This window comes from Macaca fascicularis, chromosome 19 (assembly GCF_037993035.2).
Source record: "Macaca fascicularis isolate 582-1 chromosome 19, T2T-MFA8v1.1".
Classification (NCBI taxonomy): Eukaryota; Metazoa; Chordata; class Mammalia; order Primates; family Cercopithecidae; genus Macaca; species Macaca fascicularis.
In genome coordinates, this window is record NC_088393.1 from 57632422 (window position 1) to 57647273 (window position 14852).

A 14852-nucleotide genomic window follows, 5' to 3' on the forward strand; every position below is an offset into this window, starting at 1 on the left:
GAATAACAACCAGCTTGGGTCAGAGGACACCCAACACCAGACACACACAAGAGGTGATCATAGCAGGAACCAGTTTATTGGTTGAGGTGGTGGGGGGTGGGGAGGTTAGAGGCCACACCATGAGGAGCGAGGGCTCAGGTCTCCCCAGGACCCTGGAAATCCATATCCTCCACCAGGTCCTGCAGGTAGGCCTTGTACTGGTCAGAGGTGAGGGACAGTGGGTGGCTGTTGGAAATGTGCAGGTCCACAGTGTTCTCCAGGGAGGAGGCACCCCCTACCCGGGCGATTTCTACCAAGGCCCTGAGGCACGTGGGCACAACCTGCGGGGGAAGTGGGGACAGGAGTCATGGAAAACACCCGGCCAGTGTCCACCAAGGTAGGAGTCAGGGCTGGGAGAACTACAAGTCCCTGCAGCCCCCGCTGTAACCCAGGATGAAACACACACACACACACACACACACACACACGGCTGGGAGAACTACAAGTCCCTGCAGCCCCTGCTGTAACCCAGGATGAAACACACACACACACACACACACACACACACACACACACACACACACGGCTGGGAGAACTACAAGTCCCTGCAGCCCCTGCTGTAACCCAGGATGAAACACACACACACACACACACACACACACACACACACACACACACACACACACACACAGGGCTGGGAGAACTACAACTCCCTGCAGCCCCCGCTGTAACCCAGGATCACACACACACACACACAACTCCCTGCAGCCCCCGCTGTAACCCAGGATGAAACACACACACACACACACACACACGGCTGGGAGAACTACAAGTCCCTGCAGCCCCCGCTGTAACCCAGGATGAAATACACACACACACAGGGCTGGGAGAACTACAACTCCCTGCAGCCCCCGCTGTAACCCAGGATGAAACACACACACACACACACACACACACACACACACACACACACACACTCTACAACTTCCTGCAGCCTCTGCTGTAACCCAGGATGAAACACACACACACAAACACACACACCTTCCTGCAGCCTCTGCTATAACCCAGGATGAACCATAGGCCCAGGGCTGCTGGGAGTTGTAGATTTCCCTCTACACACACACACACACACACACACACACACACACGCATATGAGGCTAGAGTATTCCCAGATGTCAGGGCTGAGCAGTCTGTGATCTCAACTCGTGGGAGCCACAGCCATGGCCTCACAATGGCAGCTAAAACTTGAAGTCCACCAGCTTCGACATGGTTTAGAGCAGAGGTCCCCAACCCCCCACGGCCTGTTAGGAATCAGGTTGCCCAGCAGGATGTGAGCAGCGGGTGAGGGAATATTACTGCCTGAGCTCTGCCTGCTGTCAGATCAGCGGCAGCATTAGATTCTCAGAGGAGCACGAACTAATCGTGAACTGCACACGCGAGGGATCTAGGCTGCTCCTTAGGAGAATCTAATGCCTGATGATCTGCAGTGGAGCAGTTTCATCCCCAAACCACCCCCTCCCTGTCTGTGGAAAAATTATCTTTCGTGAGACTGGTCCCTGGTGCCGAACAGCTTGGGGACCACTGGTTTGGAGAGTTCAAAGCAGGTTCTGCAGGTGAGGCCGTGGGAAGGAGCTCCCGGGGATGAAAAACTGGTTATTGCAGAGATCTTGGAAGTTGCAGTTTTTTAGAGGGCCCTCTGGGAGTTGGAGTTCCTGGGAGCAACCTCTTCCCTCTGTAAGGCCACCCCTCTCAGCCCCAGGGACTCAGGTCTGCAGGCACCTTGACCATCACGAGCCTCTTGGTCCATGGCTGGTCCTGGGGCCATGACTCCCCCACACAGAACCAGAGGGCATAGCGTGGTGAGCGTCCACTTCCTTCTGTGAAGGTGATCAGATCTGGGGGCCCAGGAGTCTAGTCAGTGATGAGAAGAGGACCCTCTACCCGCCCTTCCCCGTAAACTTGAATGGCAATCCCCACCATTTCCCCTGACCTAAGGCCCTCTGCTGCCTCGCCCAGAGGACTGCTTGTTTGGGGAAAGTCCCCATGATTCTGTTTGTATACTTCCTCCTCCTTCCCTCTCTCCCTCCCATCATGGTGGGGTTGTTGGAAGGCCCCCCACCCCCGCAAGCCCCCAAGCCTCAGCATTCACAACAGGCCCAGAGTAGGGGGCCCAGGCTTCCAAGGATGCCAGTGAATCTGGAGGAGAAGCTGGTTGGCATTCAGTCCCCTCTGAGGCCGCACTGTCCAACTGCAGCCATTAGTCATGTGAGGTCATTTCAGTTTAAATTGTAATCAATTAAAACGAATCGTAGGCCGGGCGCGGTGGCTCAAGCCTGTAATCCCAGCATTTTGGGAGGCTGAGACGGGCGGATCACGAGGTCAGGAGATCAAGACTATCCTGGCTAACACGGTGAAACCCCGTCTCTACTAAAAATACAAAAAACTAGCCGGGCGTGGTGGCGGGCGCCTGTAGTCTCAGCTACTTGGGAGGCTGAGGCGGGAGAATGGCGTGAACCCGGGAGGCGGAGCTTGCAGTGAGCTGAGATCACACCACTGCACTCCAGCCTGGGAGACACAGCGAGACTCCGTCTCAAAAAAAAAAAACAAACAAACAAAAAAAACGAATCGTGTCCTGGTGGCACTCGCCTCACCCAAGTGCTCGGCCCTTGTGGCTAGTGGCTGCTGCACTGGACAGTGCAGGTGACTGTCATTTCCATCATGGCAGAAAGTGCCACCGCACAGCGAAACCCTAAGGGACATAGCTTTCCTGCTATTGGTCTGTCCACCATCATTAGTTACGATAATGATGACAGCGGCAGCTAATTCCCCGAGCATGCTGTGTACTGGGCCTGTGTCTCACCCCAGTGCTGGCAGGCAGGTAGAGAGAGGAGACCGTCCTCGGATTCCACGGGCTCAGGGCAAAGTCCTTTGCCTCGGGTTATACAGTGGGCCAAGGGCAGCCAGGGTCTGAATTCAGTCCTAATCCTGAGTTTTTGTTGTTGTTGTTTGAGACAGAGTCTGGCTCTGTCACCAGGCTAGAGTGTAGTGGTGCGATCTCGGCTCACTTTAATCTCTCCCTCCCTGGTTCAAGTGATTCTCCTGCCTCAGCCTCCCGGGTAGCTGGGATTACAGGCGTGTGCCACCATGCCCGACTATTTGTTTGTATCTTTAGTAGAGATGGGGTTTCACTATGTTGGCCAGGCTGGTCTCAAACTCCAGACCACGTCATCTGCCCGCCTCGGCCTCCCAAAGTGCTGGGACTACAGGCGTGAGCCACCGTGCCCGGCCAATCCTGAGTTCTTAACCACTGTGCAGTCTGCTTTCTACTGGGCAGGGCGAAGCCCCCATCTCACTCACCTACAATGAAGGGCCCCAGGTCGAACACGCCTCCTTCCTTGTCCTTGGGGACCTCGCCATCAGGCCCATGCCCGCTGTTGAGCAGCTCCTCGCTCACTGCCCAGTATGTGTGGCAGTGCCCCAGCCGCTGGGCCCAGAGCCGCTGCCCGGCCCGCCGCAGAGCCAGTCCCCCACCCAGGGAGCTCAGCACGTGCCTCACGTAGCTCATCACTCCCCTGTCTGTCAGGGACATGCCAGGGTCTGGCAGTGTGATTGGCCATCCAGGCAGCGTCCTGTCTCCCACTTCGGACCCCACCAGCCGCAGGCCCTCCGGGCAGGAGATGGTCTGCTGGAAGACTTGGCGGCCCCGGTAGAAGGCTGTCACCTCGAACTCCCACTCTGAGCAGTGGCAGCAGCCGTGTGAAGGGGAGAGAGATTGAGAATCAGGGGCTGCCGCCCAGACCTCAGCCCTCCCAGCCTGCAGCTGACACTCACCTTCCCCCGGCACCAACAGCCGCTTCAGTGGGTTCTCAGAGGGCTCCAGGTTTGGGAAGGGAGTGGGACTGTCCAAGCTGGGGCTCCGCAAGGGCTGAGGGGCTACAGCCAGGCTTGGGGGTCCTGGATCTGGCAGTGGGGCCAACACCATGTTACCCAGTAACTCATCCAGAATGTTTTCCTGGAGGGAAACAAAGAAAGAGAATCAGGCATTTCCATAGTCTTTTCTGGAGACTTCCTATGGACCAGGTCTGTTCTCAGCAATGCAGGGAGGTGAGGCTTGAGCTCTGCCTTCAAGGGGCTTCCAGCATGGGGACAGAGCCAGCCATGGCATCAACAGCCAAACACTCTAATGAACGCCAGGTGCTACCATTCCAACCCAAGGATCTGGCTCTATGCAGGTAAGACCTGGGCGGGGCAGGCTGGGTAGAATTTCAGAGGGGATGCTCCCCCAGCTCAGGCCTCAGCAGGATCAAGGTGAGGGAGTTTTCAGTTCCCAAGAGGCTGACAGCCCCCTGCCGAAGTCCATGAAATCCTGGGAAGGTGTGCTAGGGCCTTGAATGCAGGGTGAAAACTCGGAATTTTCTCCTGAGGAGACTGGAGCAGGAACAGACGGGGCCACCACTGGCTCAGGTAAGGGGCAGGCTGGAGGCAGGGAAGCGGGGGGATGGTCCACAGGGAGAGGACAAGGCCCATGGGGACACGACAGAGACTGAGGGGCATGAAGGTTGGGCACATTCTCACCTGGGTATCAGAAGTACTGCCTCCGCCATTGGTGTCCGGAGAGGAGTCTGGCTGGGAAAAGTCCCCAACTCCTGTTGAGAAAGGTGGTGAGGGGAGTAGGGGTGCCAGGAACCCTTGGGACCCCAGCCTCCCACATGAACCCCGATCTGGCAGACCTGAGTTCACAAACTCGTAGATCTTATGTGGGTCGTGAGGGTCCTTGCTCCGGTCCTCTGCTAAACACAACCCATCTTTGCGGTTGAGGGCAGAACGGAAATTCCTCTTCCAGGTTGGCAGGTCTGGCTTATCCCTCCCGGGAACGTACGCACCAGTGGCCTCGGCCCAGGCCTGGGGCAACAGTGGTGTCAGGATAGTGGGGGAGGACGACTTAGATCCTGCTCCTGGGGCCCTAACCCTGTCTCCTGGATCCTAACACCACCCTCTTTCCCTGGCAAGTTCTAAGTCTGCAAGTTCCATCCCCAAATCCCCCCGTCCTATCTACCTCCATCCCCCACCTCGAGTTTTTAAAAGCCTTTTTTTCTTTTTGAGATGGAGTTTCACTCTTGTCACCCAGGCTGGAATGCAATGGCGCAATCTCAGCTCACTGCAACTTCCGCCTCCCTGGTTCAAGCAATTCTCCTGTCTCAGCCTCCTGAGTAGCTGGCATTACAGGCGGGCACCACCGCACCTGGCTAAGTTTTGTATTTTTAGTAGATAATTTTGTATTTTCACCAATGATTTTGTATTTTCACCATGTTGGCCAGGCTGGTGTCAAACTCCTGACCTCAGGTGATAGCCCGCCTCGGCCTCCCAAAGTGCTGGGATTACAGGTGTGAACCACGGCGCCCGGCCCAAAAAACTCTTCTTTCTAAGCCAGGCTTCCAAGTCCAACTTGGTGTCTAACCCCGTGCACCACCTGCCCCGCGACACCCTCTGTGATAACCCCGCCCCTCACACTGTTTACCACCTCTGGCATATACTAATTCAGTGGTTAGGAACCCCAGATTTGGGGCTCCAGGTCTCACCTCTGATGTTTCAAAAACCATCCCCCAGTATCTATCCTACAACCAAGAGCCCCGGCCCCTAGAGAGCCCCAAAACCCCAGGATTCATTTCCTTTGCGTACTAACCGGCTTTCCCGGTTTTATTGCCGTAACCGGGCAGCTCCAACCCTGCTTGCGTCCCACCATCAGTCAGCTGATCCGGCTAGCCCCGCCCCTCCCGTTCTAGCCCCACCCACCAACGTTGGCACGAGCCAGCCCCTCGGGCGATACCTCCGCCGTCTCAGCCCGGCCCGCTAGGAGTCCTTTCTGCCCCGCGCGCAGCTCAGGGTTTCCAGCGTCCCCGGTCGTCTCACGCACCTGGAAGATTCTGAAATCCTCCTCCTGTGCATCCTGCCGTAGGCCGTGCTTCCAAGGGATGCGGAAGCGCGTGCGGCTCTCGTTCACCCAGGCCACGCCCTCCAGTTGCCCCAGGTCCAGCTGCGACACCAGCCAGGGCAGGATCCGTGGCTTTGGGGTTCCCATGGTCCGGCCTGCGCGTATAGGGCATTTTCTGGGCGCGACCGGCCTCCCCCGGACCCACCTGGCCTGGAGTTTCCGCACCCAGAACCCTCCCTCTCACGGGCCACGGCACAGGTCCTTCACCCATATTTTCGGGGGTACAAACAGGAAACCTCCTCTTCCCATCCTCCCATCTTCCCGAGAGGCTCCTTAATCCGCTAGGGTTCCTTCCCATATCCATGGCATACCCTTCCCCAGTGTCTTCAGTGCAGACCCTCCACTCTCTCAATTCCGCCAGTATAGACCTCCTCTCTCCCCGACATCATCGAAAGCAAGTATCCCCACTTTCAGGGTAGCATCCTCTTTCCCTAGTTATTTCAGTGCAGAATCGATTCACGTGTAAGCCTCTATCTCCTGCATTTACCCCAGTGTAGATCCCCTTCCCCAGTCCCCCTACAGAAGATCCCCCGAAACATTTCCAACACAGAACTTCCATCCAATTCCTCCTCGACTGCCAGCCCCCCTCCTCCAGGACAGAGCACGCCTCAGGTTTCGGGAGTGAACTACACCCATGTACGGAGTCCATCCTTCCCTCTGTAGAACCCCTCAGTGTAGACGCCTCCTGTTTTCCTCTTTCCTCCCTACTTTTTCTAGTTTTTCTCCAGCCGACCTCCAGCGTCGGCCACTGTAGCTCCTTCCTTGCTCCACTTTCCCCAGAGTACACAGCCTGCCTTTCCACTCTCCGTGCAGACCCATCCTGTTTCCCGCTCCTCGCTCTCGGACGCCACTAACGCTCTCCCAGGCTCTTCCGCGTTACCTACGATAGAAGCTCAGGGCGTGCAGGGAGCTGGCGCCCACCCCTGTTTTGGGGCTCCGGATAGCTCTCAAAGTCGGGGCTGCGCACCCCCTTTCCCGTCAGCTGAACTCTAGACGCTGAGGCTTTCTTTTCGATCGACTTCTTGAAATAAAACCAACTTTATCATTCTTTGGGTAACACACCCCGGAGCCGAACGGACGGCCCGCGGGGCCCGGGGCTGTCCCCGCCCCTATGCCCTTTTTTGGGTTTCCGGCCAGAGGCATGCTGGGAGCGTCACATGCAAATTGAGCGTGCATCCAGCGTTCCGCCCTTTCTTCGTTGGGCCAGTTACCGACCCGGCCCAGTGCGCAGGCGCGGGAAAGTTGAACTAATAAAGTTTGTACAAGTTGAGTGGAGGCGGCGGCAGGTTGAGTGGAGGAGGCGGCGGTGAGGCCCCGGACCAGGTCAGCGGGGTGTTGACGAGGGGTGGGGTAAGGAGGGAAGAGGAGCGGGCCAGGATCCAGTAGTGGGCACCCCAGTCCCGCTTCTCCGACATCCAAGGGTCCAGGGTCCTCTAGATTCCAGCAGGAGTCGGGGATTTGGAACTACACCTCACAGCAGGCTGCGCGGCGAAGAAGCGCGGACCGAGGGGAAGATTTGCCCTGAAGCCTCCTGGGATTGGTAGTTCCCGATGCTTTAAGGGTTTCAGTAGTTTGGCATATGCCTCTTATAGAATCCAGGAGTTGGGGCGCTAAGCCCCTTCTTCCTGGGAGACCTAAGGGTCTGGGGCTCCAGTTCCTTTCTCTCTAAGACTCAGGAGTCTAGACCCCATCTCCCTCCTCCTTTAGACCCACGAATCTGGGCACCCAGCCCCCCCACCTTTCCTTGGATCAAAGAGTCTTTCCTGACCCCTCTTTCGTCTGAGGACTCAAGAGTCTAGGCCCCTAGACCGACACTTTCCAAATGACCCAGGAGTCCAGGCCTTCCTTGGGACTCACAAGTCCTGGTCCCCAACCAAGCCTCCACTTCTTGCTAACCCCTTGGAGTCCAGTCCCTAGTCCCCTCTCTCACAGGTGCCTCCATGGCAGGCTCTGAAGAGCTGGGGCTCCGGGAAGACACGCTGAGGGTCCTAGCTGCCTTCCTTAGGCGTGGTGAGGCTGCCGGGTCTCCTGTTCCAACTCCACTCAGGTAAGAGGAGTTGCCCTTCTCCCCCAGGGGCCAGCATTTGAGGCTCCCTCCTAACTCTTGCTCCTGGTCTCAGTCTGTCTCCTCTCTTTATATCTGGCTCTATTCTCTGTTTTGGAGAGAGGTCCTCAGCGGGGGAGGGAGGGAGTTGGGGAAAGAGCCTGCTTGCAGGGGATCTTTGGTGGGGTCACTCTCTGAAGTCCTCTTCCCCAGAAGCCCTGCCCAAGAAGAGCCAACAGACTTCCTGAGCCGCCTTCGAAGATGTCTTCCCTGCTCCCTGGGGCAAGGAGCAGCACCCCCGGAGTCCCCTCGGCCTTGCTCTCTGCCCATCCGCCCCTGCTATGGTTCAGAGCCTGGTAAGAGATTTCCATGATCGTCTATGAAACTGGCAGAACACGGGATAAGGTGCTAGTTTAAGATCACTCAGGGGGTGGCTGTGTGGAGTCTCTAGCATCAGCCTTCAGGATGGAACCGTCCTGTCGTCTCCTCTCCCCAGTTAGATTTCTATCTGTCAATGCTGTGGGTTGGCTTTCAGAGAGCATTTGGTCCATCTGGTTGTTGTCTCTTTCCTTCCATAACTACTTCCCTGCCCCTAGGACTTTTGTAGCCAGGAATACCGCTGATAGAGGGGTAGGAGGGCTGGTTTTCAATTACATCTCCCTGGCTGTTTTAGTTGCGTGACTCTGGGGAAAATGCTTTCTCTTCCTTGCTCCCCTGTTTTTCCAATAGCAGAGTAGGAATTGGGGAGGAGGTCACTGGACTTGATCAAGGTGACCCACAAGTTTCCCCGTAGGTGTGAACCTGGACAGACTAGTAATGGCTGCTGCGAGTGCTAGCTTGAAAAGGAGTTCACAGCTGGGGAGAGGAAGTGCTTTGATCAATTGGTGATGTCTGAAGTGGGTGAGGGAAGGGGGATACTAACAGTAGTGTCTTGTGTTTGCCTTCCTTGGATGAGATCATCTTCGAGGTCTAGTTCAGCTCTGACAGTCTTTTGGAGACAGAGCTCTGTCACCCAGGCTGGAGTGCAGGGTTGCAATCTCGACTCATTGCAATCCCCACCTCCTGGGTTCAAGTGATTATCGTGCCTCAGCCTTCCGAGTGGCTGGGCTTGCAGATGCACTCCAGCATACCAGCTAATTTTTGTACTTTTAGTAGACACGGGGTTTCTCTATGTTGGCCAGGCTGGCCTCAAACTCCTGGCCTCAAGTGACCCTCCCGTTTCGGCCTCCAAAGTGCTGGGATTACAGACATGAGCCACCGCACCCGGCCAGCTCTGACATTCTAAGTGCAGTTTGAGGATCTGATAAAATGAAAAGTACAAAGGTTTTGGCATTTTTTACCAAGTTTTCTCACTGGGACTCAGCTTACCCCATTATAAAATGGGAATCATTGCCACCTGCCACGGTAGTTGGGGGAAGGAGAGAATCCATAAGTTTCCAATGTCCTGGAAACCTGTCATTAACTCTTTTCACCCCAGGCCCAGCTACTCCAGACTTCTATGCCTTGGTGGCTCAGCGGCTGGAACAGCTGGTCCAAGAGCAACTGAAATCTCCACCTAGCCCAGGTGAGGCACGGAGGAGCCCCAGAAAAGGATGGGAGTAGGAGGATAGGGTTCTGCCCCCAGCCAAATTCTCTTCTGCCTCCAGAATTACAGGGTCCCCCACCCACAGAGAAGGAAGCCATACTGCGGAGGCTGGTGGCCCTGCTGGAGGAGGAGGCAGAAGTCATTAACCAGAAGGTGATGGGCGTCTGTCCCACCCCTTGGCAAGGACAAGAGTTGCGGAATGGTGGGGCACTGGGATCAGAAGCTGGATCTGTATTTTCTTTGGATGGTCAGGTGGAAAGAGGCTGGGACAAGGTTTCAATGAAGGGTTGAGGCTGGGCGTGGTGGCTCATGCCTGTAATCCCACCACTTTGGGAGGCCTAGGTGGGCGGATGACTTGAGGTCAGGAGATCGAGACCAGCCTGGCCAACACAGTGAAACCCCATCTCTACTAAAAATACAAAAATTAGCCAGGTGCGGTGGCACATGCCTGTAATCCCAGCTACTTGGAAGGCTGAGGTGGGAGAATCGCTTGAGCCCAGGAGGCGGAGGTTGCAGTGAGCCAAGATTGCACCACTGCACCCCAGCATGGGTGACGAAGAGAGACTTTTTTTTTTTTTTTTTGATACAGAGTTTTGTTCTTGTTGCCCAGGCTGGAGTGCAATGACACAATCTCAGCTCACCGCAACCTGCGCCTCCTGGGTTCAAGCGATTCTCCTGCCTCAGCCTCCCAAGTAGCTCCCAATAGCTGGGATTACAGTCATATGCCACCACGCCTGGCTAGTTTTGTATTTTTAGTAGAGACGGGGTTTCTCCATGTTGGCCAGGCTGGTCTCGAACTCCTGACCTCGGGTGATCCGCCCACCTCTGCCTCCCAAAGTGCTGGGATTACAGGCGTGAGCCACTGCGCCCGGCCGACTCTGTCTTAAAAAAAAAAAGAATGGTTGAACGACAGGAGTATGGTTAGGGTAGTACTGTACTGTAAATTAGTGGTTTTAATTGATTGTTAGAGGGGTGTGGCCTAAATTCAGAAGATGTGGCCATCAAAAACATCTAGAAGAGATTGACCAGGTTGGGGAAGTAAGGGAATGAATGTGGGGATGGGGGAGTGTCTAAAATCTTACTGAGCATAGAAGGGGCCTGGCTTACAATGTAGGGGAAAATGTACTAACAGAGGAGGCCTGGCTTGTGGCTGTGTCCTGGAATCTGATTGGCTCAGGAGCTTGGGCAAGGCACATGGTCCTCTAATACTGATTGAATGGTAGAGGGCAAGATTGTTGTAGACACTAGGCCCCTGGGAAAGGCTACCGGGGGTGTGGCTAGATTAACTCCATTACAATAGAGATTGGGCCTGATTGGCTCTTGAGGCAAGGGCAGGGGCGTGGCTTAGCGACAGGCGTTCTAGGCCCGTATCCCGAGGGTGGGGGTAGTTTGGCAGAGACCCTAGAGTCCGGCTTGATTGGCTAATATGGATGAGGGGTGGCCTAGAACTTTAGCGTCTAGAAAGATCCTGAACCGGGAAGTCACGCCTCCCAGACCCCCCCCCCCCGCCCCGTTGGTTGGCCCCAGGGGCGCTGCTGACGCAGACCCTGCCTTTTCCACCCTACAGCTGGCCTCGGACCCCGTCCTGCGCAGCAAGCTGGTGCGCCTGTCTTCCGGCTCTTTCGCCCGCCTGGTGGAGCTGTTTTGTAGCCGGGAGGACAACTCTCACCCAAGCCGAGCATGCCCCGGGCCGCCGCCTCCTTCCCCGGAGCCCCTGGCCCGCCTGGCCCTGGCCATGGAGCTGAGCCGGCGCGTGGCCGGGCTGGGGGGCACCCTGGCCGGACTCAGCGTGGAGCACGTGCACAGCTTCACGCCCTGGATCCAGGCCCACGGGGGCTGGGTGAGCCGTTGAAGCCTCTCTCTGCGGGCCTCATTTTACCCAACTGTCTTGTGATAGAGGTTCTTAGGTTCCCCTCAGACCTCAGGTATTCTCCCAGCTCCACTGCGTTCGTTCTGTGTTGAGCCCTTGCTGTATGCCAGGACTGCAGTGATGAGTGCGGATGCTATGCCTGGCGTCAGCGACTGGGTACACTAATACTGTGAGCGTGAAACCAGTGACTGAGATTACTCAGGGAGAGGCAGGGCGAGGTGGCTCATGCCTGTAATCCCAGAACTTTTGGAGGCCGAGGCAGGAGAATCATTTGAGGCCAGGAGTTCAAGACCAGCCTGGACAACATAGTAAGACCCCCATCTCTACAAAAATTGAAAGTAATTAGCCAGGGTCAGGTGTGGTGGCTCACGCCTGTAATCCCAGCACTTTGGGAGGCTGAAGCAGGTGGATCACCTGAGGTCAGGAGTTTGAGACCAGCCTGGCCAGTGTGGTGAAACCCCGTCTCTACTAAAAAAGTACATAAATTAGCCGGGCTTTGTGGCAGGTCTCTGTAATCCCAGCTACTCGGGAGATTGAGGCATGAGAATCGCTTGAACCTGGGAGGCAGAGATTGCAGTGAGCTGAGATCGCGCCACTGCACTCCAGCCTGGGTGACAGAGTGAGACTGTTGTCTCAACAAAATAATAAAAACGGGGTGCGGTGGCTCACGCCTGTAATCCCAGCACTTTGGGAGGCTGAGGTGGGTGGATCACTCGAGGTCAGGAGTTTGAGACCAGCCTGACCATGGTGACAGTCTGTACTACAAATACAAAATTGGCCAGGCGTGCTGGTGCACACCTGTAATCCCAGCTACTGGGGAGGCTGAGGCAGGAGAATTGCTTGAACCTGGGAGGCAGAGGTGGTAGTGAGCCGAGATTGCGCCATTGCACTCTCCAGCCTGGGCAACTGTCTCTCAACTCTTGAGACAGAGCGGAACTCTGTCTCAAAAAATAAATAAAAATTTAAAAAATTAATAATAAATTAGCAAGGTGTGGGAGCTCACACATTTACTCCCAGCTACTCAGGAGGCAGAGGAGCCAGGAGGATCACTTGAGCCCAGGAGTTCAAGGTTGTGGTGAGCTATGATTGCGCCACTGTACTCTAGTGTGGGTGACACAGTGAGACCCTGCCTCAAAAAATAAAGTAGGGACAGTAGTCATGCTACCTCAGAGGGTCACTCTGAGGGTTAAAATGGGGTCAATCTGGTAAGCTGTCTGTGCACTGCCTGGCATGCGGGCATTTGTTGATGTGGTTTTATGTGTCTACTCGCTGCCGTTCCAACAACGCCTGCCAGGATGCCCTCCCGGGGAAGCCCCGCCTCCGTCCTCTGCCCCTTCTGGTGGGGTCTGGTTTCACCCCCAACAAGGCCTTCCCAGGTCCCCATTGACAATCACAGCCACCTCCACACCCCCCCACCACCCTCCTTCCCGCTTCCTGCTCTACTTTTCCTTCCATAGCAATTTGCGCCTTCTAACAGCTGGTGGAATTGACTTGTTTTGCTTATCTTCTGGTTTATTTTTCTCTCCTGGCATCTCCTGCCTCTAACACATCAGCTTCAGAAGACCCAAAAGTCTTCCCCACTCTTACTTTATCTCCAGTGCCGGTTTCAGAGTTGGATTGGGCTCCAGCATACTGGCCCTGTGACTTGGTGACTGTTGCAGTCTCCCTGAGCGACACTTTCCCCCCTGGTCCAGTGAGCACCGTCTCATTTACCTGCCTCGGGGGTCGCTGTGGGTATTCACCGAGAGAGGGACACAAGCCAGGCTCTGGATGGAACCGGTTTCCCTGGCAGGAGCTGGTCAAGTGTGTTTGAGGAGCAGGGAGGAGGAGGCCAGTAGGGCTGGAGCAGGGTGAGTGGGCGAGAGCTGAGAGGAGGAGAGGCGCTGGGCCAGCCGGGACCCTGTGGTCACGGTGAGTGACAACTGGGACTTTGACTCCGGGTAAGCCAAGGACTCTGAGCAGCCTAGATAGTCGCTGATTTAGGCGTTAACGGGTGCCCTCTGGCGGCCGACTAGAGACAGACTGCGATCAGACCCAAGTCAGGGGCAGTGGAACATGCTGGATTTAACTTAGCGGTGGAGCTGACAGATTTGGCTAATGGGCCAGATGTGGGGACAGGCCAAAGGATGCTGGCTTAAGCAGCTGCAGGGCGACATCTAAGTTCCCTGAGAAGATGGGGGACGGATGGGGGCTATGGGGGTGGGGACAGGGGCGATGGGGGTGAGGAGCAGGACTGGAGATGGTCCAGTCTACAGTAAGATCAGAACACATCGCACATGTTGAGGGGACTGGATATAAGTGTTGGGCTCAGCAAAGAAGCTCATTTATTTTATTTTATTTTTTGAGACGGAGTCTCGCTCTGTTGCCCAGACCGGAATGCAGTGGCACGACCTTGGCTCACTGTAACCTCCGCCTCCCGGGTTCAAGTGATTCTCCTACCTCAGCCTCCTGAGTAGCTGGGGTTACAGGCGCACGCCACCATGTCCAGCTAATTTTGTAGTTTTAGCACAGATGGGGTTTTGCCATGTTGGCCAGGCTGGTCTCGAACTCTTGGCCTCAAGTGATCCACCTGCCTCGGCCTCCCAAAGTGCTGGAATTACAGGCATGAGCTACCACGCCTGGACAATTTCTTTAAAAAAATTTTCAATAGGATCGATAGCAGGCAAGCTTTCTTGGTGGGCCAGGTCCTCTGCCAGGGATTTCAATGGAATGATCCCATTTAAACCCACTACAACCGCATGGGGCTCTTATTATCCTCATCTTGTGGGGGTGGAGAGGGAAAGTCCCCAGCGTGCAGCGTGTTGGAATCTGGATTTGTACACGAAACCACCGCTCTGAATTGTTCAAATCCCAAGACTCTTCCCCGTCTCTGACTGTCCCTCGACTCTTCACTCTGTCTGGGTCTCTGCCTAACCCCACTCCAGTGCCTTTCCTCCTCCTGCCAGGACTCTGTCCCCCTCGTCCCTGTGCCCTTCTCTGGGTGTCTGTCCCTCTCTGCTCTCTGGTTCCTCGCCTTCCTGTCTCTGATCTCACAGGGCTGATGTGGACGCTGCTGTAGGGGGGAAATACCTGCCCTGCTCACAGGGCTCTGCCACTTTTCCCTTCCAGGAGGGCATCCTGGCCGCCTCACCCGTGGACTTGAACTTACCATTGGACTGAGCTCTTTCTCAGAAGCTGCTACAAGATGACACCTCATGTCCCTGCCCTCTTCGTGTGCTTTTCCAAGCCTGCCTTTTCAGCTCAGGGCTGTGGGGTGGTGGTCGCCCTACCTGTTTTTGCCAAAAATAAATTGTTTAAAACTTTTTGTATTAAAAATGTTACAAAGTGTTCAACTGTCTGTTCTTACACTCGAGAACTGAAGTTCTAAGTAGAGGAGATTTG

The 14852-nt window shown here is 55.6% G+C and overlaps 2 protein-coding genes across 27 annotated transcripts; one reads left to right on the forward strand and one right to left on the reverse strand.

The window, feature by feature from the left end:
* Positions 1-54: 54 nt before the first annotated feature.
* On the reverse strand, positions 55-7085 carry IRF3 (interferon regulatory factor 3). 21 transcript variants are annotated; one of them, XM_074024242.1, is made up of 9 exons: positions 6857-7085; positions 6284-6403; positions 5895-6067; positions 4711-4882; positions 4556-4626; positions 3812-3992; positions 3338-3715; positions 1760-1875; positions 55-320 (listed from the first exon to the last, which is right to left on the reverse strand). In XM_074024242.1, exons 3-9 carry the CDS (start codon positions 6057-6059, stop codon positions 135-137), a joined length of 1269 nt encoding a protein of 422 aa, XP_073880343.1. In that variant the 5' UTR covers positions 6060-6067; positions 6284-6403; positions 6857-7085; the 3' UTR covers positions 55-134. The 21 variants fall into 21 exon arrangements, with proteins under 21 accessions (XP_073880343.1, XP_065391764.1, XP_065391765.1 ...); XM_065535692.1 differs by having other exon boundaries at positions 5808-6067; XM_065535693.1 differs by having other exon boundaries at positions 6853-7085.
* A 146-nt stretch (positions 7086-7231) lies between these two features.
* BCL2L12 (BCL2 like 12) lies at positions 7232-14795 on the forward strand. Of its 6 annotated transcripts, none has more exons than XM_045380018.3 (8): positions 7232-7295; positions 7393-7512; positions 7905-8019; positions 8230-8372; positions 9494-9580; positions 9663-9754; positions 11169-11441; positions 14580-14795. In XM_045380018.3, the coding sequence occupies exons 3-8, from the start codon at positions 7913-7915 to the stop codon at positions 14628-14630; spliced, it is 753 nt and encodes a 250-aa protein (XP_045235953.2). In that variant the 5' UTR covers positions 7232-7295; positions 7393-7512; positions 7905-7912; the 3' UTR covers positions 14631-14795. The 6 variants fall into 6 exon arrangements, 5 of the variants coding, with proteins under 5 accessions (XP_045235953.2, XP_073880377.1, XP_045235951.2 ...); XM_074024276.1 differs by having other exon boundaries at positions 8233-8372; XM_045380016.3 differs by lacking the exon at positions 7393-7512.
* Positions 14796-14852: the final 57 nt, after the last annotated feature.

What these genes read in the sequence shown, in the direction of transcription:
- IRF3 (XM_015441656.3), bottom strand. Translation starts at nt 6,059, where the DNA reads ATGGGAACCCCAAAGCCACGGATCCTGCCCTGGCTGGTGTCGCAGCTG. An exon ending in CTACGAGTTTGTGAACTCAG is followed by an intron (nt 4,627 to 4,710) that starts GTCTGCCAGATC and finishes CTTTCTCAACAG; the next exon opens with GAGTTGGGGACTTTTCCCAG. An exon ending in GCAGTACTTCTGATACCCAG is followed by an intron (nt 3,993 to 4,555) that starts GTGAGAATGTGC and finishes GTTTCCCTCCAG; the next exon opens with GAAAACATTCTGGATGAGTT.
- BCL2L12 (XM_045380018.3), top strand. Translation starts at nt 7,913, where the DNA reads ATGGCAGGCTCTGAAGAGCTGGGGCTCCGGGAAGACACGCTGAGGGTC. An exon ending in GAAATCTCCACCTAGCCCAG is followed by an intron (nt 9,581 to 9,662) that starts GTGAGGCACGGA and finishes TTCTGCCTCCAG; the next exon opens with AATTACAGGGTCCCCCACCC. An exon ending in CAGAAGTCATTAACCAGAAG is followed by an intron (nt 9,755 to 11,168) that starts GTGATGGGCGTC and finishes TCCACCCTACAG; the next exon opens with CTGGCCTCGGACCCCGTCCT.